Here is a 25908-nt window from a genome sequence, read left to right as displayed (position 1 = left end):
TGGACGAATTCCCTAAGGGCTCTGCCCCATAGGCTGATTTCCAAAGGGCTACGCCTTGCATGTTTTGGAAGTTAACGTTATTCGATTAGTGAACAACAGCTGGCCAATGCAATTGACAATATAGTTTGTTTGTTTACATTTTTGTTTACTTATTTTATAATCATAAAATAAGTAACTTAAACAAAAATTTAAACAAACAAACTATATTGTCAATCTACTTTTATGTTCTTAAAAGAGGTGCAGTGAATGGACAGTGAAGCTATTTCTAGCTGTTTGATACAAGTGAGTGATTAAAGGTGTTCGAAACACGATGAATATGAGATTAACAAACTATGTATGTTGTTCGTTCCAAGAGGTTGTCACCGATCTTTAACAGGTCGCCATTTCATTGAAATGTATTTAAGTAAAGTATTAAAGACGCCGTGAAAGAGAGTGGTGAGTTCAGGTACAGCCGTACCCACCTCGGCCACATTAGGACGTAAGGTATGAAGGTTCCACTGCCTTTAACATCTTTTCAGATCACAATTTCTCGAACTTGGACCCTTTAAATGAAATAGGGAATGTCAAAGTTGATTAAATTAATTTAGGCTTCTGTACACCCGTGAATTCGCGGGTTTAGAATTACATTGTACATGTCGCATTATGTAATGAGTTGCACTTAACAGCACCGCATAGTATTCAACTCACAAATAAGAACTACACTCAACATGATTCTGTTAACTATACAGTACAGTATTCTTCTAATTAATTAGTCTGGATGTTTTCTTTGGAACCAATACAATTTTTGTCTAGCTAATCTTTATCCCCCTCCCCTTGGTTGAGTTTGATTAGGGCACAGTTAGTAGAATGAATTGCAATGTTTTTTTTTTTTTTTTGTACAGCTGTCAAGTGTGTAAGTTTGTCTAAAGCATACATTGAACTCAACCAACAATTCAGTTAATGTTTACTTGTTGTTTTACGTAGATTACTATGCATTTTATTATTTTGATTAGTTTTACATTATTATTTGCTCTGCTACCTGCACTATCTGCTTGTTTAGTAGCATGGTTTTGTTGTTGTTTGTTGCTGTTTTGAGTTTGTATTGCACAGTTCTCAATGCGTTCCCGCACTCCGAGCTTGAACGGGTCCCTCTATAGCCCCTACAATAGCCTCAATAGGAAGGTTAGTCACTTTCATGCCTTGTTGCATATTTTTCAATTGTATATCAATAAATTGATTGAAAATAAAATGTATAGTATTAGTAGAGTTTTTGTTACCAATTTTTGTTAATTTGCAACTGTATTGCTTACAGTGATTCTAAATCTCTTTAGTTGTTTGTCAACTTTCAAGTTCAATAAATCATGGTTCACGAGCAATTGTTTTGTAAAAATTATCTTGAACTACCTGTTATCTAATCAATTTCAGATTATAATCATTGTATTCTTTTATACTTAATCTATTACACAAAGTTGTCATCACTACATCCAGTTGTAGGCTGCATGATAAATTATCTTTGCACAAAATAAAAACACTAAATTTACATTATTTCATGTATGTCACTGATATTGACTGTATGATCTACAGTATTCATACGGAGGGCCTCGTGCCGGCAGTCCTGGACTGATCCTGAGGGAGTACAAGACTCACCAGTACCCGGAGGACATCAGTCGTATCTACACGTACAGCTACTTGACAGAGGAGCCCACTCAGGGATATCTGCGACGACCTATAGAACCCTACGACCGACCTCCCACTTCTCCACACTTCCACCGACCCGCCTGTGAGCAAAAACTATACAAATAATTGAAATGTTTCAACACTAAAAGCAAATACTATTATACATCATTTCTAGAAAAAAAATTACGGCCACATTTCTTGATCTAATTTAGAAAATAAGAATCAAAATGTTAACAGGTGTAAAAAAGTAAAAAAAAAAATGGTAGGCCGATAAAATTAATAAAAACAAATGTAACAGCTAACCCATATTTAATTTTTTGAATATGATTAAATACAACCCTTAATTGATTTTCATGCCCTCAGAAGAGGGTTTATTGATAAACTAGATTCAAGATTCAAGATCTTTATTTGTCATTAAGTAATACAAGTATTACAATAGACATCGTCAACTTTTTTTTTATAATACATACAGTTAATTTCCTGTTAGAGAAGGCCTAACTGCAAGAATACACCAAGTGAGTATCAATTACTCTTTAAAATATAACTGTTAACATAGTAAACTCTAAAATAAATAAATTAACAATTTACATATCAATGATCAAAAATAAAATCTGTAAATATAATAACAATAAAATCTTTAAATATAATAACAATTAAATATTTAAATACATTAATATTAACATTGATGTTCTAAAAACATAGGGAACTAATATCACAGGCCAGATAATCGTCTATGGAATAAAAAACATTTTCCTTAAGCCATTGTTTTATAATTGAAACAAATTGTTTAAAGGGTACAATCCATGCCTTTTTTGGCAATTTATTGAATAGTTGTATCTTCATACATATGTGGCTGCTCTTTGTTTTTTCCAATCTTACAAAAGCTAAATCTAATTGATGGTTATTCCTAGTATAGTACTGTTTAGTTTCGTTTCTAGTTGTAAAATTTTTCAAAGACTCCTTAACATCTATTAGACAACAGTAAATATATAGATTAGGCAAAGTCATTATTTGTAATTCTTTGAATATTGGTTTACAAGACTGTCTTTGTGGTATATTCTTGATTGCTCTCAGTGCCTTTTTTTGCCATCCAAGAGCAGTCTGTGCACTGCAAGAGTTACCCCATTATTTTATACCATATCGTAGATGGGAATGAAAAAAAGCATAGTATGCAGTAATCAACATATCTGCAGTAACACAGTGTCTTAGTTTTCTGAGAAGACAAACCACTCTGGCCAGTTTCTTACACAATTGCTCTAAGTGACTATCCCAACTTAGTCTGCTGTCTAAATATATGCCTAGCAATTTCACAGATTTAATATCCTTATAAATAGAGTAGTTAAGAGTAAAAATGATATTTTCAGTTTTCTGGTTATTTACAATTAAATGATTGGATTGGAACCATTCTTGTGCAACTTTGACTCTCAATTTTTTTTAGTTCCTTTAAATCTTTATGGCTGTTTAGGAGTGATGTATCATCTGCATAAAGAACAGAGGTACAAGGAATATTGAAACAGAAATCATTAACTGCAATGATAAATAGTAGTGGCCCAAGCACTGACCCCTGGGGTACACCATTTTAATTTTCTTAAACTAAATTTGTCTTTGCCCTGGATTACCATTTGCTTTCTGTCACTTAAATAAATAATATTTGTCTTGGAAGTTTCCCATCAAACCTTTCTATTCATGTATGCAGTTGATAAATAAAATTCATTACTCATAACTCCTTAAAATATGGAGAGTTTTGTTAAGTTTTCTTTATATATACTTATACTATGTAGGCTACTATGCATGTTTTAGCGGCCCACTCAATGCGTGCCAGCAGCAAGGCGTCTACACTGCGAAGTTCTCGCTCAGGCATGCGTGCTCTGGTCGACTCTATCCGCTCAGAGACCCCTCGACCTCGGTCACCTCACATGAACAACGAGGAGCCTATAGAGCTGGCTCACTACCCAGATGCCCATCCCCCCAACCCTGGTGAGAAATCCAAGATTGAGCGAGACGACTTCCCCGCACCCCCCTACCCTTATACTGACCCCGGTACGTAACACACTAATAGAACACTAACCGCTTTTGTTTGGTTTTCTTTTTCAGATTGGTGAATGAATTACCGAATGTGTTTTTATTAATGTCCTAAAATACCAAACAACATCTGTCTTTACAATATAGTGCTTCTTTTATTAATTCAAAAAAAAATTTTAAGCATTTAGTATTTTTAGATAAAATAGGTAGGCCTATTATAATCCATTTTATTTTTTTAATATCAATACCAACTATTGCAAATTAATTTTTTTTCTTCTTGCAGTTAAGTCAATTCCCAAACTGTGAATAAGATATCAAAATGAAACAATATACATAAATACAATATTTTATCCTATTTTATTATCAAGTAATATTATAAGCATAGATAGAAGTTAAAACAAAAAAAAATCCTGTAATTAATTTTTGGCCTGACCCGACCCAACCCAAAACAAAAAAGTCTGACCCGCAGACCCCTATATTTTGTTATAGCTTTTCATGCAGCAACAAAGTGTAAGGGAATAACAGTGTCAGATGATGAGAACACAGTGGTTTGCTCTAGTAGGTGTAGTGACAGTAGCAGTGATGTATGATGTATGGTTGTAGAGAGGAGGAGGCAATGGTCAGACTCATACAAGGGAGTGCCAGTGTCAGATAATGAGAACACAGTGGTTTGCTCTAGTAGGTGTAGTGACAGTAGCAGTGATGTATGATGTATGGTTGTAGAGAGGAGGAGGCGATGGTCAGACTCATACAAGGGAGTGCCAGTGTCACATGATGAGAACACAGTGGTTTGCTCTAGTAGGTGTAGTGACAGTAGCAGTGATGTATGATGTATGGTTGTAGAGAGGAGGAGGCAATGGTCAGACTCATACAAGGGAGTGCCAGTGTCAGATGATGAGAACACAGTGGTTTGCTCTAGTAGGTGTAATGACAGTAGCAGTGATGTATGATGTATGGTTGTAGAGAGGAGGAGGCAATGGTCAGACTCATACAAGGGAGTGCCAGTGTCAGATGATGAGAACACAGTGGTTTGCTCTAGTAGGTGTAGTGACAGTAGCAGTGATCTATGATGTATGGTTGTAGAGAGGAGGAGGCAATGGTCAGACTCATACAAGGGAGTGCCAGTGTCAGATGATGAGAACACAGTGGTTTGCTCTAGTAGGTGTAGTGGCAGTAGCAGTGATCTATGATGTATGGTTGTAGAGAGGAGGAGGCAATGGTCAGACTCATACAAGGGAGTGCCAGTGTCAGATGATGAGAACACAGTGGTTTGCTCTAGTAGGTGTAGTGACGGTAGCAGTGATGTATGATGTATGGTTGTAGAGAGGAGGAGGCAATGGTCAGACTCATACAAAAGAATGCCAGTGTCAGATGATGAGAACACAGTGGTTTGCTCTAGTAGGTGTAGTGACGGTAGCAGTGATGTATGATGTATGGTTGTAGAGAGGAGGAGGCAATGGTCAGACTCATACAAGGGAGTGCCAGTGTCAGATGATGAGAACACAGTGGTTTGCTCTAGTAGGTGTAGTGACAGTAGCAGTGATCTATGATGTATGGTTGTAGAGAGGAGGAGGCAATGGTCAGACTCATACAAGGGAGTGCCAGTGTCAGATGATGAGAACACAGTGGTTTGCTCTAGTAGGTGTAGTGACAGTAGCAGTGATGTATGATGTATGGTTGTAGAGAGGAGGAGGCAATGGTCAGACTCATACAAGGGAGTGCCAGGTCAGATGCTGAGGACACAGTGGTTTGCTCTAGTAGGTGTAGTGACAGTAGCAGTGATGTATGATGTATGGTTGTAGAGAGGAGGAGGCGATGGTCAGACTCATACAAGGGAGTGCCAGTGTCAGATGATGAGAACACAGTGGTTTGCTCTAGTAGGTGTAGTGACAGTAGCAGTGATCTATGATGTATGGTTGTAGAGAGGAGGAGGCAATGGTCAGACTCATACAAGGGAGTGCCAGGTCAGATGCTGAGGACACAGTGGTTTGCTCTAGTAGGTGTAGTGACAGTAGCAGTGATGTATGATGTATGGTTGTAGAGAGGAGGAGGCAATGGTCAGACTCATACAAGGGAGTGCCAGTGTCAGATGATGAGAACACAGTGGTTTGCTCTAGTAGGTGTAGTGACAGTAGCAGTGATGTATGATGTATGGTTGTAGAGAGGAGGAGGCGATGGTCAGACTCATACAAGGGAGTGCCAGTGTCAGATGATGAGGACACAGTGGACGGAGCTACAGTACCAGAGATCAAGGAGAGGAAACTAAAGGTACAGTACCATCCATCAACTATAGCAAACATATATGTAATTACTGTAGGACTATGGAGACTTCATAAGTCTGATTTAAGGCATTATAACATATTTGGATCAAAATTGGTTTCTAGCAAATTAGTAGAATTTTTAATACGAATTTACAGCCATATATTTGAATTAGTGATGAGTTGGTACTATAATCGGTTCATAATTTTGCCGCGATCGTGGATGACGACGAAAACGTTTCCGTGACCGCGGGAGTCAATGTTGATGTTTAAACGGCTGCATAAAATTATTTGGCCGCAAAAGTGGATGATAACGATGACATTACTGTGATACCGGGAGATGATGATGATGTCTACATAGTTGCAAGAGATGCTCATGATTTTGCTGCGATCGTGGATGATGACGAAGTACTTTCCGCGACGGCGGGAGTTCATCATGTTGTCTACACGGCCGCGGGAGATGTCATGATTTTGCCGCTATTGCGGGAGATGATTATGACGTCCACACAATGACGTTTCCGTGACAGCGGGAGACAATGATGATGCTAAAACGGCCGCGGAAGATGACTTTGCCAGGATCGCGATCGCGGAAGACAACTATGACGTTACTGCAACACCGGGAGATGATGATGACGTCTTCATGGCTGCAAGAAATGTTCAGGATTTTCTGCGATCGCAGATGACGATGAAGACGTTTCCGTGACCGCGGGAGTTCATGATGTCTACACGGCCGCGGAAGATGTTCATGATCTTGCCACGACTGTGAAAAACAGTGATTATGTTTCAGTAATTGAGAAAGATATTTCGGATTTTGCAGTGATCTTGAGTTTGGGCCGGGCTGAAAATATCAGGCTGGCACACCTCTATATAGGCCTAGTGCCCTAAATATGGTAGTTATTTGATGTGATAAGAAGGGTTTACACTTGGAAATTCGCTAGTTAGAATGTTTCATTGCTGCAGACATTTTTTTACTTGAAAAACACCCTAATAGCCTACCTCAAAAATGCTTAATAGAAAGACAAAGACAGGGGCTGTTGTAGTATAACCAATCCATTCAGAAAACTTGGTAAAACTATTTAAAAAATGGTATTTGTATTGAGAATTGTTTTTTTTTTAGGTATCGGTATCGAGAATCAATAAATTTTGGTATCGACACATCACGAATTCATAAAATATTTTCACTTCCATTACATTATATATTATTTTGATTTGAATTTGTTTATTTAAGTGTGTTTTTGTTTGTTCAAATAAGTTTTATTTTCTTAATCCCTTAAGTTTTGTACAAACCTAAAACTAATAAAAATACTGTAAAATTTAAATACTGTATGGTTTTTTTGTTTAAAAATAAAAAATAAAGTAGCCTATCCTAAAAAATGGTACCGCAACCGAGAACCGAGAATCGATTTTGGCTAGGAACCGGTACCAGTACAGACCTTGAAAAAGTGGTACCGACCCATCACTAATTTGAATTAAAATACTTCAGACAATTTTTGTATTGCTACAGGTATCTGATCAACTAGACTGTTGAGGTCTCGGGTTTTGTCTTTCAATGATAGAATAGCGGAATTCTTAACTCTTGGATTGAAGTGTGTAGTTTCCATTCTTTCTTAAATTGTAAGACAACACCTTCGTATTTTGTTTAATGTCATCAGCAATTGTTGTGTTTATTGCAGAAAGAAGAGGAAGAGCTAAGCAAGATAGCCACAGGTATAGGCAAGGTGTTTCTGCAGAATGTGAAGGAGAGGGAGAAGCTGAGGCAGTACAAGAGAGAACACATCGACCCTCGCAACGCCTCGAGGACCCCGAATGCTGCTCGTGAGCCGACCTACAGACTGCGCTATCAGTCGCCTGTCAACGCATGTTAGTCCCATTACAAAACACTGCATTAATTTACCATGCATATTTTGTCATCTTTTTTCTTCAACTTATGTAGAAATGTGCGAATAGTGATATTTGGGTTAGAATCCAATATAACTGAATACTTCATAATATTTTCAAACAAATATTATTTTGTTATTACAGCCTCCAAAAGTTGTAGGTTTGGAATAACACTAAGAAGACAAATTCTCATGTATTGAAGTTAATCATAGATATATAATCAAAGTTAATCAAATATTTGCTACAATTGTTGAACTACTTTCCATGGATCTAATATACGATAGCATGAAGAAAGCATGAACCTAATTCCATCAAGAAGGGAAGCCACCAAAAAGGTAGTTTGTCCATCAACTAAAAGTTCAACATCTATATATGTGAAAAAAAGGAAAAAGCTACTACACAAATTAAAAACACACACATATAAAGGTTGTGCCAAAAAATTGTAGCAAAAATAGGAATTAACAAAAATACTCCGCAGTGCAAAATAGAAGTAGAGTAGAACCTTGCTAATCCGACCCCAGATGGGCCGACTCCTTGCTTGGTCCGACCGTGCCGCCGACACAATTGATTTCTGCTAACATAACCTCTTTGCCCAAGAAAAATATCTAGAAAGTTTTATAAAATGTGTACCGCATTGATTTATGCAGTGATTGCAGTTGTATGCAGTGATTTATAATTATACCTGATGTGTGTTGGAATGTGATAAACATTGATCATGATTGGTGATGCTTGCAGCTCCCTCACGTAACCTAGATGCACCGCGGGCTTGGGAAGAAGATGAATATTTTGACAGAAGCTCCAGCTATCGCTCCTCTATGGGAAGGTCCGTGGGTGCCATTCCAAGCTATAATGGTAAGTAATTCTCATCTGAACACTCTTTCCTTTAGTCAGCCTCAAATAAATAAAATGTTACAATATTTAGATTTTGTAATGATTGAAACAATGGTATGATAATTTTTATGAGTTTTAAGCATAGATATTATTGAAACAGCAACATGCTTGGTAAGAAATAATAAACAGCTTATATAATCCATATATAAATCCCAAAGTACCTATGGACTTTTGAGATTTAACTACAAGTCACACCCCCCCTAAACCATATACTTAAAATGTTCGTCATGACGAGAAACCTTGCGCAAAACTATCCATTATTTCATAAATTGATCTATGATCTATATTAAGGTTGTAATTAATTTCTAAAGGGAACTTTCCATACGGTATGCCTAATGTTAAAAATACCTCAGCTGTAGGCCTACTTATTTGTTTGTATTGCTGTATTCTATTTTGTTTATTTCAGCTTAACTTGACCAATCAATAGTTTATTAATACTTATGAAGTCAAACGGGGTGAAGCCTGTGGGTAACAACTAGTTAAAGCTAATGAGCAAATACTTTCTGTGTATAGTCAATGTTAAGATTTAAAATTAAGAATTAACAATTTGCTTGCATAGTGAAAAGAGAACAAACTGTTTCCCCATATCATTATAGTTATTAAGAAATAATGACCGATTTATACCAATCTGTTACAGTTAAAACAGTTTCATGTCATAAAATAATTTTTAGTGTTGTAATTAAAAACATAGTGGATTATTTATTACATTATTATATTATAATTGACTATCTACCTGACAGAAGGTTATATTTATCAAAGGCAATATATAACTTTTATTTTCTGTCACCTTTTTGCCAGAAAAGGTTTTTTAAGGAATTGTCAAATTACCTTGAACCTATAAACGAACAATATTATTATTTACATGTTTCCAATACTTGTGTCTATTTATTGCTCAGTTGTATTTATTTCATAGAAACTGTTCATCTGGAGGTAAGTGTTGCAAGCATTGTTGTTGTAACTTCAGCATAGATACTGAACACCTTGTAAATAACATTTAACGTCTTTCACCTCTTTTTACAAAACTTAAATTTGTATAGGTACACTTGAGTTTCACCAATCCAAATCCTGCTAACTCCATAGTCCTGAAAAATGTAATTTTCTTAAGGAGGGAGGAGAATTATACCCAACAGCAAAAATCCTCCATGCTTTTTTGCATATGGTTTGTTTTTGTTGTATTGTTTACTGTAGCTTTAAAATTACATGGTTTTTTAAAGAGTAACTCTATAAAAGCGACAAATATCATGTTATGATAGATTAATGACATCTATACAAACAAATTGTATTTTGCAGTCATAATTTATTTTTAGGTAAAATAAAAAGTGTGCTAAGTTATACAGAACCCTTTCTATCCACTGTTTCCTTGTTATATAGTTCCTCCAAATTTATAATTATAACTCACTTTGCCTTTATCTATCCTTAAAAATACATCTCTTATGAAAATTTACATAATATTCCTTGGTATTATTGAAAACACATGCTTTTAAAAGATTCTTTTAAAACTAGAATTTTTGTTATAAATTTCAAACTCACTGAGGTCCACTTAAGAAAAATGCAATTTTTTTGTATAGTCCATTTCAACTGATTCTTTCATTCCTCAGATTAGTGGCACTCCAGTGTACATCTTATTATTATACTTTAAATTTTCTTTTATGTTGCATATTGTTTTTGTTTTTACAATTTTACAAAGATTTTACAAAGAATCTTTATGAATAATTTTTGTTTGTTTGTTATTTGGATTTGGTAATTAACAACATCTCTCTCTCTAGTCATGACCAAGTAAGTATGAATAGTTAGTAACACTTTGCTTGCAACCGCTGCACATAAAGAGACAATGAGGTTTGGGTCAAATTCAATAAGCTGGTTTTTATATCCAAAACATCAACATAAACAAGTTACTACATAAATACAGTAATTTAAATTCATTAAGCATGAAACAGGTTTAATCCCATATACAAAATATTTTGATTTCAAGGTTACCTGGAAACACAGATTTAAAACCCTTGATCAGATAGATAGAGTGCATAGGGCTTGTAGTTTCAGGTTTTATAATGATTAAATGTGTTTACTCTTTTACATTTCTTAGTCTCAGTCAGTATGTATTTACTCATAGAAAACTATTTTATTTTGTGTAAAATAGTTACGAACTTAGTTTATATATTTTTTATATATTTGCCTTGTAGACGTTAATTTTAAATCTATAGGCCTAACTTATTGTTTTTACGATTTTTTTACATTTAGCCACATTGAGCAGACTAATATTTTTTAGTGTCCATTTGTATTTACTCATACTGCTTAATTTTGAGTAGACAAATTACATACTAATATTGGGTATTTTGTTATTATATGAAGGCCACATATTTTACAGGGCGCTGCGGCGGTTATGTTATGCTGGAGCTGGGTTATCATAAATATGTCTGTAGGACTTTCTTCGTTTTGTTATGAATCGAACGATACCAGATGAGTCTTACTTTCTATTTATGATAACCCCACGTAACATAACTGCCGCAGGGCGCTGTTTAAGGGTGGCCTCCGTTTAATACCAAAGTACCTAATATTGCTGTCTGTGATAGTAATATACTTAGTAGACGTTTAGTTTTTAAATATATAAGCTCTAATTTTAGGATATTTTAGCATTTAGCCACAATTAGCAGACTATTTTTTTATTTATAGACATTAAAACTTCATATTTTTACTCAGGTTACACATTGATCACCAACTAAATATAATAATAAATATTTTGTATTTTGTTATCTTCAATAAAACTTAGTTGTTATCATTATTTGTATGTTTAAATAAGAATGGATACCCTTAATTATTTTCTCATTAAAAATACAACAACAATCTGAAACTACGTTTAATCTGCTGTTGCTGCTAATTCTTTTATCAATAAAACGGTCATCATTTAGTTGATAAGCTCCCTAACAGCGACCTGTTATTTCCTTTCAATTAAAACCAGACAATTAAAAACATTTCAATTCCAAATCAATCATCCTTTTTCAGTCAGGTTTATGACAATGTGTTTCTTTAGTAATATGGTGAAAATTATTAATTGATTATCGCATACATAGGATGTTTGATGCTCTATTCCCAGTTAATAGTCCAAACAGTTCATAATAGCGTCAAATGGATACCCTAGAGTTGTACTTTAATTTATTACACAAATATATTGAAGGGTATCCATACATTTTGGACAACTTGTATGGTTTAAAAGTTATCTTGTATGATATTACCAAAATAATATAAATATTTGTTTAATCTATATAATCAAGCTTTAATTGAATACTCAGTTGGAATAAAATGAGCAACATCTAATACAAAATGATAAGTAACAAGCTGCGAGTTGCAAGGGTGTGTATTATTTTGTTGAGTTATTGCTTGTGTGGTAGTGCCTGGTAGTGTAGAGTGTAATGCCGCATGTGTGTTGTACAGTGGTCTCCTCACACAACGTGCCGCCTCGCCCTGGCTACGGACTGAAGGCCTCTACTCTCCCTGCATCCGCCCGCTACACATCTGTGAGTATCTTATCTGTGTACAGTCCACCACCCTAGTGCCACCCCTGTACAAGCACAGGTAAGAGTGCTGCAGGTGTAGGCAGCTGTTAACCTATGTTCATTTCCAGTGGTCAGTGCGCTAAGACATGTTCCTAAGCCAGGCTACGGCCTGGCTCCTCGCTCTCATACATTCAGCTCCACTGCCGGCACCGCCACTCCTGTAAGTCATTATTTAAAAGTTCACTGTTTTTTTTTTCTTTTTTTTTCTAAAGTTAGGCAAAATATATATTTATTGATATTTTACAATCACTTTTAATTGTTTTGTTCATTTTTCAATCACTTTCAATGTTTTGGAAAAAATTTGAATCTTGCTATGCACTTTTCACAATTTTATGACATACACGTTTCAAAATTCATAACTTTGTTTACTATTTTCGTACATTGCATATATGACAGATTTTAGGATGCTTGTCTTAGCTCATTTGTAATAAATTATACTTTAACTTACTGTAGTATACGTATAAACAGATATTACTAATTACAATGTTATTTTTCTTTAGCAGATTTGGATTTTGTCAAAAAGGTTATCTTACCACTGTCTGTTGTCCATAACTTCTATCGACAACTATTGACTAGTTGATAGTTAGATTAGTTTTGCAAGTGCAACATTGTCAAATTGTGCAACACATCAAAACATGTAAATAAATAAATACATAAAAGACTAGCCAAAACACACATTACTGTTATTTATTTGACTTTCACTTAGAGTAAGTCTCAAGGTTTATTTGACTGTGAAACAGTACGTGCTGTTGGACATGTTAAAATTCGCAATCATCTTTCAATGCTGTACAGGAAATACAGTATGTAGCGAATATAGATAAGTAAAAATTACTCAAAAAACTTTTGAAAGTCAATTATTAATTTTTATCCATGAATTCTAAGCCTGACAATAACTGCATGCTTATCAACAAATTGTTTTAGTAATTCTTTTAATTGGTTATTTGTGTATCTAGTGCGCAAAGTGACACTTTTCTGCACATGAGAGAAATGTTTCTTGAGTGCAGCAAAAGCACTTTGTGCTCACATTACATTTTATATTTTTCCTACAGTTACTATAAAGTATATAAATAATGATTCTTCAATCACTAAGCAAAACGTTTTAGGCTAGGTTAAATCCAACCGTTGAACGAAAATAGAATATTATCACGAAACAACCGGTTAAGTCATTGTATCAACAGTCAAAGGCTGTAGAAAAAATTATTTGTGATGATTCATAAATTTTGAAATGCCATATCGTTATAAAGTGAGTTTTATTGGTCTAATGGAGACGGCATTGGCGGTAGAAAAGTGAAGTGGAGTATTTCTAACATGTACATGTTTGTTCACTACAGGGCGATTTCTCATTTAGTGGCCTTGGGGAAAAGACACATAGTACTGACTTCAGCAGCGGCAAATCTGACAGTAAGTATTAGTGTTGTCCCTGTAATTGTTGGCAATGGATTTGTGGTCATGCTAGAGTAATGGGCTCCTTACATATGATTCTAAATAATTAAGATTTGCTTTACAACAAATTAAATGTTTTTAAAATATATAACATGTCTGTGTAATTGATGTCTATTTTTTGTTTTAACCTTATTTTTTTAAATTTTTAATTAAAAGTTCTCTAGACTCTCAAGTAATGAAGTTTATTTTGATAAATTTCATCAGGTATCAAAATGGTTTTAAAAATAAACGTATTGCTCTGGCGTGGCCTATTCATATTCATGCTTCTTTTAGTTTTGAATTTGTGTGTTTAGTATTTCCTTGCACTCCCATCCCTTCCAGTATCTTGTCAGCTTCTTTGCAGCTTTAATATGACAATTTGTGTCTTGTTATTCACAATTTTGTTTGTTAAGATAGTAAAATTGATTGACCTTGTTCACATAACACATTTAGTTCAGTTTTTATTTACACTTGGCTCATTAATACACTTTCATTTTGCAAAAACTCTTTACTCTTTTATTTGACTTGATTAAAAAAAGAACAAATTTGACTAAAAGATTGCTAATATTGTATTTACAGCCTGAAATAATATTGTTGTTGCTGTTTGGACTTACCTGTTTACTAACCTTGTGATGTCTAATATGTAAATACTGGTTGGTCCATGGGGTTGAGCTGTACGTTAAGATACATGCAAGTTTATTGACCTTTAAGTTTAATTCTACATTAAATAATGCTCAAATTTCAGTAATTAAGTTAATTTGTTTTATGAAAAACAAACTCATCAAATTCTGTCTTAGTTATTTCCAAACAATTTTCGAAATAATTTTTTCCAACAATTATTGACTTGAGAAAATAATTTTATTTGTTAGAAATATCTAGTAAATTGTTTAGGGTTGTTTGATGGACTTGAAACTTACTGTAATGTAGCATTTAGGAAGGAAACTAACCTCAAAATTGTGCTTGACGCCTTTTTTGTGGTGTTTTTTTATGGCGTATCAGGGGTTTTCGCACCTCTTTTTTCCCTCCATTTAGCAATACTGGGCCTGCTAGCAGTTTTGTTTAGTGCTGCTATCTGTTGGATTATTCTAAAACTATGTCCTCAACGACTGGAACACAGTACATGCTACAATATGCCTGTTTGGATTAAATTAAACTAACTTTAAACGTTTTCGCACGCTCACCGACACAGCGCATTAGCCACCGGCCGCGGCCGGCAATCGCGCAACCGCACTGAACGTCTTAAAAGCTTTTGCGAGTTAGATCTTTCTAAATGTGAATAATATTTTTTGTGAGTCACTCAAATCTTAATTAGCAGTAATATAATTTAGCCATTTAACACATAATGTTTAAAAAAACCAGTGAAGTTTAATAGATAGATTTCATTCAGTAAAAAAAAAAAACAAACTTATATCTAATATTAGAGTAAAACAGAATCAAAACAGTTCTTTTATCTTTGTATAAACATTCTTTGTAATAAACTCTCAATTCAATAGTAAAATCATAGATTTGTGTGTAGTTTATTTTCTAAACAATAAAGCATATCAATCATATAATATGCTTGGCAACTCTTCTTCCTTTATACCTTGCTCTGTTTATGTGTGCATAATTTGTGCATTGTTTGGTGGTTATTGTAACATTATGATTGTTTATTGTCTCTGGATTTGATGATTTTTCTATTACACGTTTTAACTAACATTTTCTTGAATAAATTTTAGTAGCCTACTTAAGTAATGTCCAGGATAAGAAAGTCCCAATAGGATATCATTTTGTTGTGGCTGAAGCATAGAAAATACAAAACTAATAAATTATAGTTTTGTAACCATAAACAAAAAATGTTGGTGATGTATGTAGTTTGTATTCAATTATAGTTTTTTTTTGTTTCATGTAAATTTTCTATCATCATAAATTAATAAAGAATAAACTATAAAGTTTATGAATGAGAATAAATATCATGTTTATTCCCATTAGAAAGTTTTTCTACAGTGCCAAATCTTACAGATATATTAAAACCTCACTAATGTAGACCCAGAGCTTGTCGAGTTTGGGGGTTGTCGAATAATCCAGTGGATTAAAGTTTTTAATGGTGTTTAATACACAGGGTGTTTGTGAACTCTCTCGAAAAAATTCACAGGATTATTCCTTGGGTTAATACATGAATATTTTACATTATAAATATGGGTCGCCGGAGCCTCGTTTTCTGTCTGTCTGTCTGTATGTATTTTTTATAAATAACTTTATAACTCGAGTTTGAATCGAGGTACAAACTTTAAATTTGACACACTTGTGTATTTTAACGTGTTACACAAACATGCAAAATTTTGTTTCATTGACTATAGCCGTTTCAAAATAGCGGCCATCTAAAATCTTTGACCTCAAATTACATGAAAACCACTAGAGTTACAAAAAAAACACAAGGATAACAAAATGTGGTAAATTTTATGCCAAATCAAATGACACCTAGACCTTAAAGATCGGACAAGAAACAGCCGAGTTATTAATTTTTTAAATAATTAATAATTTCTTTACTGGCTTTTAATTGTTATTGTTTATTCTTAAAAATCATCTGATCCTTTCTAAATTGTCACAACAATGTAAGACAGCTGGTTGGACAGATGATTTTGAGATGATGATCACATGATTATTTTGAGTTATTAATTTTTTTAACAATTAATAATTTCTTTTCTGGATTTTAATTGTTTTTGTCTATTCTTTAAAATCATCTGATCCTTTCTAAATTGTTACAACAATGTAAGACAGCTGATAACACCTAATAACAACATTTAGTTTTTTTACTAGATGGTAAATGTATTAAGTGTCCTATTTTTACCTTAACTATTGAGATCTGTTTAAGGTTACGTAATGTACTGTGTATCAGATGATTTTAAAGAATAAACAATAACAATTAAAAGCCAGTAAAGAAAGTATTAATTATTTAAAAAATGTATAACTCAGCTGTTTGTTGTCCGATTTTATAGATCTAGGTGTCATTTGATTTGGCATAAAATTTCCCACATTTTGTTATTCTTGTGTTTTTTTTTTTTTTTGTAACTCTAGTGGTTTTCATGTAATTTGAGGTCAAAGATTTTAGATGGCCGCCATTTTGAAACGGCTATAGTCATCGAAATGAAATTTTGCATGTTTGTGTACCATGTTAAAATACACAAGTGTGTCAAATTTAAAGTTTGTACCTTGATTCAAACTCGAGTTATAAGGTTATTTATAAAAAACACATACAGACAGAAAGACGGAAAACGAGGCTCCGGCGACCCATATTTATAATGTAAAATGTTCATGTATTATGTTCATGGTTGGGTTCATGTATTAACCCAAGGAATAATCCTGTGAATTTTTTCGAGAGAGTTCACAAACACCCTGTATAAATACATAACAGACTAATTTTTGCATATAAATGTATTACTCCCATGAGTATTAAGTTACAATATTAGTTCTACTGGATGTTGAGTTTGTGAGGTTCTACTGTAATTATTGAATTTATTTATCACATCCTCTAAGTTCAAACTATCATCTATAAAGGCAACAACATTTTTCATCACATTAAAACCTCTGCATTTTTTATTCGTCTTTAATTAAATTAAATAACTCAATGAATGATGTTTCTATGATTATATTTATTCTAAGAACAAGTTTTCAAACTAGTCTATACTAAATGTAATTTTTTAATTTAATGTGAGGGGGAAACATTGGTTACTCCTTTACTACAGTCTAACCTTGATATAACGAACCTCGATATAACGAATTCCTTGATATAACGAATTTTTTTAATCCCCTAGAACTCTCCATAAGACACAATGTATATTTTACCTCTACATAACGAACAAACCATAACAACGACCTTGATTTAACGATTTTTTTGTGATTTCGGCTTAAATAAGACACCTCAATATAACGAATTTGTCATTGTCAGAACCTCTACATTGCGAATTGTCTACGTTTTTCCCTCGATATAACAAATCCCCCACCCAATTATCATTTTGGGAAAATCTGTTTCTTTATCAAATTAAATGGAAAGGTCACGTCATCACTTGCGCTAACATTCGTCTGCTCCGTTTTACATCTTTGTCTGCTGTCGCTGCGCGCTCTATGTTGCAACTGAGAACTGATTTGATTTCATTCACTGAGGACCTATGACGACGTAATGTTTAGTAAGCTGTGATTGGGCAATATGGGATAACTGTGGTGAATTGTAAAATTTTTTGATAAAGAGAAAACTAAGAAAGAATATAAAAACAAAACCAAAGAGAAAGAATAGCAACATCGTTTTTAACATTCCTTTTACGAGTGTTTTATCATCCTTAAGTTGGCTATGATTATACACTTTTATAATGACTTATCTAATAATTTATTGTTTTCAATACGATTTGTTTCAACTAGCAACACCAATGCTATAGTTAATGGTTATTATTGACATTCCTCTGTTGTGATAAATCAGTGCTGTACTGTAAGTAGCCTACCGGCCTATCACGAGCAGTAGCTTACAAAACTTTCTACGGTTTTGTTTTGTTCTTTACATGGTTTATGATGACTACGCAATACAGTGTTTGGCTAGGTTTTAGGAGGGTTAGAACAAGCTGTGATTTTAAACTTACAGCTTTTAACTTATACCAAGCTCAATGCCATTGTCATTATTGCGCAATATTCAAGATCCCTCCCCTTTATTATGCCGGATAATGGGATAATTTAGGTTCTACTGTACAATGTAAACACTGTACTGTAAAGTATTGTAGCCTATGCTACTTTAATTGTATTTTAATGAGGTCAAATCCCGACCTATATTGACCGACGCTGGTTCTGAACCTCGACTTAGCGAAATTCCTGCACCTCTATATAACGAACCTCGTTTTAACGAAATCCTTGATATAACGAATATTCAGTTCGGCCCCTTCAGATTCGTTATACTGAGGTTGGACTGTATTAATGATTAGAATTAGTTCAATTAAATATTGTTTTGATTATTTTAGTGAAACATAAATGCAGAAATATTTGCACACCCTATCCATAAACCAGTCTAGTAAACATGTATTTTCTAGTACTGTATAATAGTTTTAGGTTAGCATTTAATGATTGGTAGATAAATTTACCTTGTATAGTTATCATAAAGTAAAATTGCAAAAGAGGCAAATATGGGATGTAGCCAATAGCTAATTTGGCTTACACTCGATAATATGGTTAAAAATATATTTATCTATATAGCTATCTTAGCGTAGCCTGTAAATAAATTAAACTGGTCATTTTGCTGTTGTATTGGCCCATCAATGCTTGAGCGTTGATTATACTAACCTTTGCTTTAAATTAAATGTGCATGTTGAATTTCTTGAATAAATTCAAGTTCAAAGTGCATGAATCAATTTTTACAAAAATTTCAGTGATCTAAAATTTGAAATTTAAGTTAAAATTATTGAAAGTTAATGTGCAAACCGCCTCGCGATGCTTGAGCCGGTGCCATATTTGCCTCGTCGCTCGTAGCTGCTTGTCTCACCCTATCTCTCTCTCCCTTCCACAGTTTCGGCAGGCTCCATATCAGAGGTGGACCGTGGACCATTGGTATGTATCTCATCAGTCCATCAAACAATGATACGATAGTTGTTTGTTACTTCTTACTACCCAGTAGAGTGTTCGTTGATTGTTTGTGAACTTCGCAGGTTTCAATTTAAACATTTTCTTCCATTCAATATACATAGTTATTTAAATCATTTGTTATTACAATAAACTGTTAGAGTACAATACAGAAAAGAATAACTTTTTAGCACATTGTAAGACAAAGAGAAATCTGTAAAAAATGGATGAGTTTAAATGCATGATAAGCTTGGGCGAAAAGTGTAATCAAATTGATGTAATCAATAGCTCTGTTACTCTGTATTTATGAAATATCTATATTCTATTTATTTTCATATCTCTAAATTAGCAGTGTCAAATACTTTGAACGAAGTTTGTAGGACTGCATTTAAGTTTATTATATATGTATATATATATAGGCACTTTTACCATTGATGCCTCGCTTCTGGAATTAATTATTATTTTTTGCATCTCTACTTATTACTTGAAAATTTTATGCTATATGGACCACATACCTACAGTTACTAATGAAAAATATGACTCTGTGTTATTAAGGTTTTTTTTTGTTGTTGAGCAAGTTGACGACATAAAACTCTGATATTGTGGTGTTGGTTGTTGACTAAACTAGATGAAAAAATGGAAAAAGGAAACTTACATGAATAATTAGCTCCATACAGTAGTTTGGTGTCGGTATGTGTATTTTCTTGACTAACCAAGGCTGTAAATAATTATTACAAGTGAGAGTTAAATCTGAAAGGCACATTTCATCAGAGAGGCTTGGATTATAATGTTCCAAAAAGTAGTGCTAGTGAAAATTTAGAGTTATTTTTCTCCTCATTTAAATTTTAAACCTAAAATTACTAGGTTCAATCAACGGACGTCAATTTTGTAAATTCGGTCAATTTATGGCTCCTATGACAATTTGTGTATATTGCAATGTAGGGGCCTGAACTGGCTACTTCATCAACGTATACGGGGTGTCTGGGGTACGCCCCCTCCTACAGCCCTCACTTGCGACGATCCTTGCCTAACATGGTCGCCCCTCACTCATCTGAGCCACCCAAGATATACCCGTACCACCTCCTCATCATCACCAACTACAGGCTACCAGCGGACGTGGACAGATGCAACCTTGAGGTAGGTGCTGCATAACTTCTCAACAATTCAAATATTTCTTTAGAATGGTACTCTAGTTTAAAAAAATAATAATTTTGCATTAACTACATTATACACTTGTCCAAATTATAACAACTTTGAACTATTTAAAGTCTGCTACAGAATGAATGGATGGATTTTAAAACAACATATTTTGTGTGCAAAGTTAACAAATATCCCACAAACATGTGTGACTTGTTTGTTTACAAAGTTATCAACAAAGCGGCGTGTGTGTGTGTGTAAGTGTGTGCACGCAAAATCAGTCATACGTAGCTGGCTGCTTGAAATTTCCACAGGCCCAACAAGAGTTGGAGAATCTATTGTTTTGGCGGATTTGATGTATAAAAAAATAGTTCAATCAAACTGATAAATTTGTTGTTTGGAAAATTTTAAGAAGTCAATCGATTATACATTATGCACATCCTTGTCAGCTAACCTTATATCAGTTGATAACCATCCTGAAATAAAAATAATTTAAGTTGAAAATATCCGATGTTTTATTTTTCTAAACGTAAATGTTTTTGTACACAGCGTCACTTGTCGGAGGCTGAGTTTGAAACTCTCTTCCAGTGCACTCGGCCAGAGTTCTACCGACTGCCCCAGTGGAAGAGGAACGAACTCAAGCGTCGCGCCAGACTCTTCTAACCACTTCTTCCTCTCTGGTTCTCCGCACAAAACCTTCAATTCTATCTCCTCTTACTTCTTCTGATATATGCTTACAGTGTCGCTGCATTTATGTTTCTGAGGTCGCTTTTCTCCATTGGTGCTGTATGCTACATTCGTATAGACTGATGATTACTTGCCTCAGGCAAACCGTTACGTTGATGACAGTTCATCAGAGCAAAGTATGCATTTGTTTCTGTTACAGTTAATGTCCTACGGATAGATCGAGCTAATTTAATATTCAAATATTTTGTATATTGGAAATATTTGTTTATTTAAGTGAATATTTTTAAAGAAACCTGATTGTAATTATTAGTGTTGGTGTACACTTTCTTTTAAATAATGCAATATCTGCCGATTTGTATTGAGCAAGGGTTTGTTTTAACAACTTCAAGTTACATTGACTTTTTATGTTTGGAAAGTCAGCCAAATTAATTTGACACATCATACTTTTTATTTTTTATTTGTAAATACATATTGCAGTACGGGGTATTTCTATATACAACTATACCTTTATGTTTATCTATATTTTCTCTATTAGTTTATGTACAGGGTTACATCTCATGGCTTTATTTATTGTTTAAATGTATATTATTATTATACTAGTTTTATTTGTTTGATGGACTAGCTTGTGCCCTTTTAATTTATAATCTACTTTACATCTGTATTTAGAGTAATTCTAATGCTGTACATTTCACCCAGACATAATTGAAATTAATTTCACGATGTAAAGAATTTAATCTTATAATATTCACTTGAGTGTGTGATGGTGTATTTTTCCTATCTGCCATTTGGTGGTTAGAACTAGGTATAGTAATTAGGTTCACTATTTTATACTCTGGCCTTTTAATTTGTCATTTGAGTTGTGATTTACTGAGTCACATGGTCATGTAATTTTCAGTTACCATTTATGTATCAAATAATTTATTTCCTTTCTAATTTTAATAATGTATCTATACATATATTAAAGTCGATCTTGGTGCACATTATCCATAGCTAATTTTGCCTAGTAGTCTACTTAGAATGTATTAAAATTGATTTGTTTGTGACTTATCTACTTAACACAGGTATTATATTATCTACCCATCTTTTAGGTATTCTAAACATTTAATAAACACTGCACAGCTTTTACTGTGATATACATCCAGCAGCCTAATATTCTGTGCTGCCTTTAAGCCTTGAGCTTTATTATTGTGTTATATGTTAATTATAATATTGTTAATAAATGACGAAATAATTAAACAAAACTATAGCAAAGCTGTATAACTCTGACCTGCAATATTTTAAATTCCAAATCATCCTATCTTCATCAGAAAAATTATATTAATTTTATTTTAAACATAATCAATTTTTGTTGATTTCCTCCCTGTTTTACTAGTTACGGTATTAAAAAAGTAATATTGTAGAAACAACATTTTCCAATCGGTAGGTTTGTGTTTTTCTATTTTAGGTATAGTCTCTATACAAACAGGTATACATTCCTAAAATTGATGAAAAACCCTTTTTATCAGAAGAAGTTTTGATTAATTTTCACAGAAACAAGAAGTTTGGTATGGGTTCTTTTGATAGTTTTAAAGTAACAAAAACTAAAGTAGGAGTATATGAACTTTCTACTTAAAAAATCAGTATCTAGTAAGCTAGCTAAACTGTGAAGTATTTAGTAGTGGTTATAACACTAGGAAATATTCTTTAAAAAGTAAAAAATTTGTTAATAATAATACATAATGGAGTACTGGTTTTAACAGGGATTCATTAAAATAGATAAAATATTTTATTTATTGAAAAGTCATATTGTTGTGAGAGATAGTTGCTGTGTGCTAGGACATATTGTATCTAAGCTTTGTAGTGTGCATTCATTAATAAAGGATGGACTAAGTTCCTAGTCTAATCTTGTAGTTTTATTTCACAGTCTCCTCTTTTTGCTACGACAATGCTAAGATAATGAAAGCTGTAAGGTAAAATATTATAACCAATAAATTGTTTAAAATCTTCATTCTTTATTACATTTTGCCGCAAGTCTGTGAATTGCCTAGGTATATATGCTGCCAATTATTGACGGATTTTATCTACCTGATAATAGTGATAATGCTGTAACTTTGCTCTTTGGAGTGTACCTATAACAAGAAGAAGTGCAAGAGGAAGTGCACTAGAAGCTGTCAATTTCACACTTAAAGATGTCAGAAACAATCAGGACTTAATGGGAGGGTTGGTTGTTTTGACTTGTTTTATTGGCTGGAGATTTCAGGCAAACCCTTCCAGTGATTCCTCAAGGAACACCCGCACATTAAATAAGTGCAGTTGCTGAGAATCATTTGTCCAGTGAATGGCTGTGTAATAGAGCTATACTTGCTCCCAAAAATGACACTGTTAATACTATCAACAGTAAGATACTTACAGGAATTCCAGGTGACACGTCAGAGTATCTGTCTATTTACACTTTGTTAGAAGAGGATGCAGCCGTTCAATATCCAGTAGAGTTTCTCAACACCTTGGAGTTTCCAGGTGTCCCTCCTCACAAAATTGAATTGAAAGTCCCGTACCTGTAATGCTACTGAAAATTTTGGAGCCTCCATGACTGCAATGGTACCCAACTTATCGTTACTTTGTTATTGAACAAAACGTTATTGAAGCCCAGGTCCTCACCGTATGTGCAAAAGGCGATACAGTTGTCATACCAATCATTCCAACAGACTTAACGTTTACATTTAAACGGCTTCAATTTCCACTGAAGATGGCCTTTGCCATGACAATAAATAAAGCACAAGGCCAAATTCTTCAAGTAGCTGGCTTACATCTAGAAAATCAATGTTTTTCTCGTGGCCAACTGTACGTGGCATGCTCACGTGTATCGCGCAGCAGAGATATGTACATATAAACACCAGACAACAAAGCTGCAAACATTGTTTATAAAAACGTTCTGTAATCGTTGCAAAGTAATCTTATGCCCATTGCAATCTGAAACTACACAAATTAAAAAGCTTTTTGAACCAATCACTCTTTCAACTAACTTTTAGCTACCCCAAAGTTTGATACATTTACCTCCGCACTTAAATATAATATCACCCGTAGCGAAACAAGGGTACATTAGCTAGTACATGTATAAAAATTTGAATGAATAGTGTTTTTTGCCTCTAGGGATATCAAAATGAAAAAGTACATCTGTCCCGGCTCCAGGTCTTACCGTGCCACCTACGGTAATAGCTACTTCCCCATAGGGAAATTCTCTAATACTTGTCAGTTTGTTGCATATCCTACATCAAATCTATGTAAAAAATAGTTGTTTACGCAACGATTGCGTAAAAATAGTGTTAACTAGAAAATTTAAGGTACGAGTGCCTTACAAACTTCCATGAGTGTCGTTAACACTATTTACGTGAGTTGCGTACACTACTTAATGTACGACAGTATTTAATTACTAAAATTCACTACTCATAACTTCTAAGACATGTTATGTTTTCGTTTATAACCTCTTATTGCTACTGACAGTGATGCAACGAAACATTGTACTAAACAGTAATTGCACCACTCAACAATTAAATTGGTGTGAACAGCTGATTAGTTAAAGTTTGAATCATTACAATTTTACTTCTTCTCTCTTAATCCTTGAACCTCATTGGTCCATTACCTGTGTTGTTATGAGTAAAACTATGCTGTTATGAAAGTAAACAATGCTGTTATGTGAAACATTTCAATTCTAAGAACTGTCGTAGGTAAAATACTTTACGCCACACTACATTATTTAGACGAACTTCCCACGCAAGGATTCAGTCCAGAAAACAGCTGTTTGCCGCCAGCTTATTCAAATGGGGTTTCATTGCGTGATACTGTTCTGCAATGAGTTTTACCGGACACCAATCAGCTGATTATACTGTATTTGCGTAGGTAGCAATAATTGGTTATAAGCAAAAACATAACCTCTCTTAGAGGTTATGACTAGTGATTTTTTGTCCTTTAGTTGGTGGAAATATATAAGGATTCGTACGGATTAAGTAGTATGGCGTAAAATATCGTACGTAACTCGTCCAAAATGTGTTTACCGGACTCGTATGGTAATCCCGTACTCGACTTCGTCTCGCACGGGAACGACCACACTCGTCCGGTAAACACTTACTTTCAGGACTAGTAACGTAATATACTATTACAAGGAAAAAGTTGAGTCACAGATTTTAATTTTGAATTTACAAAAATTACTCCTCCCAATAAATTGTCTCGGGGTATGAAAATGTCTCAAATCGAAATCAGCCATGGCTAACCCTTCTGTATGGGTTTCCCAAGTGGTGTCCTCATGGGTGCCAGTTGATGGTCTCATAGCTTGCATGTGATGTAATAAGTTTGTTTTCTGAATAAGGGTGTGTGGTGAACTGGTCGAGTAAAATTTATGAAACATAAACCATGACAAGTATCGTATGAGTGACATCCTCCGTTTCTTGGAAGTTATGTGGAAACTTTCTGCTGATTTTCAGCAGTTTTACAAATTGTCTTACTATTTTGAGAGAAAATAGTTTACTATAATTGTTAAATATTTGTGCAGAATACTTATTAGCCTACTATATTTTACATTAGAGTTTAAATGTTTTTTTTCCTAAAGAAAACAAAATGCATACAATTGATAATGGTTGATGATGGTTGTATTGCAGTAAAACTGCTGTTTTTGATATAAATTGTTGTTGGGCTAAAGAAGTTCTTTTACCTAACCCGCCATGTTAAACTTCCCTAACCCAAGCGTGATGTATACAACTTCCTTACTTCTCGAGTGATGTAAAGTATCAAAAACTAACTCGGTGATGTAAAGAAACCCATTTAAATAACATTGAGTGCTTAACTTAAAAAATATACCT

The 25908-nt window shown here is 33.9% G+C and overlaps 1 protein-coding gene across 15 annotated transcripts in view; it reads left to right on the top strand.

Moving 5' to 3' along the window:
* The window catches only part of LOC129004149 (actin-binding LIM protein 3), a 123655-nt gene extending 100697 nt beyond the window's left edge, over positions 1-22958 (top strand). For 9 of the 15 annotated variants that reach the window (XM_054432708.1, XM_054432700.1, XM_054432651.1 and 6 more), the window contains 11 exons: positions 1090-1161; positions 1564-1759; positions 3457-3696; positions 5840-5946; positions 7610-7796; positions 8550-8666; positions 12325-12416; positions 13588-13657; positions 19200-19240; positions 20195-20389; positions 20939-22958. In XM_054432708.1, coding sequence (XP_054288683.1) covers positions 1090-1161; positions 1564-1759; positions 3457-3696; positions 5840-5946; positions 7610-7796; positions 8550-8666; positions 12325-12416; positions 13588-13657; positions 19200-19240; positions 20195-20389; positions 20939-21052 — 1431 coding nt within the window. In that variant the 3' untranslated portion in view covers positions 21053-22958. Of the gene's footprint in view, positions 1-1089; positions 1162-1563; positions 1760-3456; positions 3697-5839; positions 5947-7609; positions 7797-8549; positions 8667-12134; positions 12218-12324; positions 12417-13587; positions 13658-19199; positions 19241-20194; positions 20390-20938 lie in introns of those variants that run through there. The other 6 variants (XM_054432625.1, XM_054432608.1, XM_054432617.1 and 3 more) reach the window with 5 other exon arrangements.
* The last annotated feature ends 2950 nt before the right edge of the window (positions 22959-25908 follow it).

The sequence above is a fragment of the Macrosteles quadrilineatus genome, unplaced genomic scaffold, assembly GCF_028750875.1.
Source record: "Macrosteles quadrilineatus isolate MER2022 unplaced genomic scaffold, UCM_ALF_1.0 Scaffold_1__1_contigs__length_201487025, whole genome shotgun sequence".
NCBI lineage: Eukaryota > Metazoa > Arthropoda > Insecta > Hemiptera > Cicadellidae > Macrosteles > Macrosteles quadrilineatus.
Note: the sequence above shows the minus strand (reverse complement) of the source record. Positions and strands in the feature narration are given on the sequence as shown.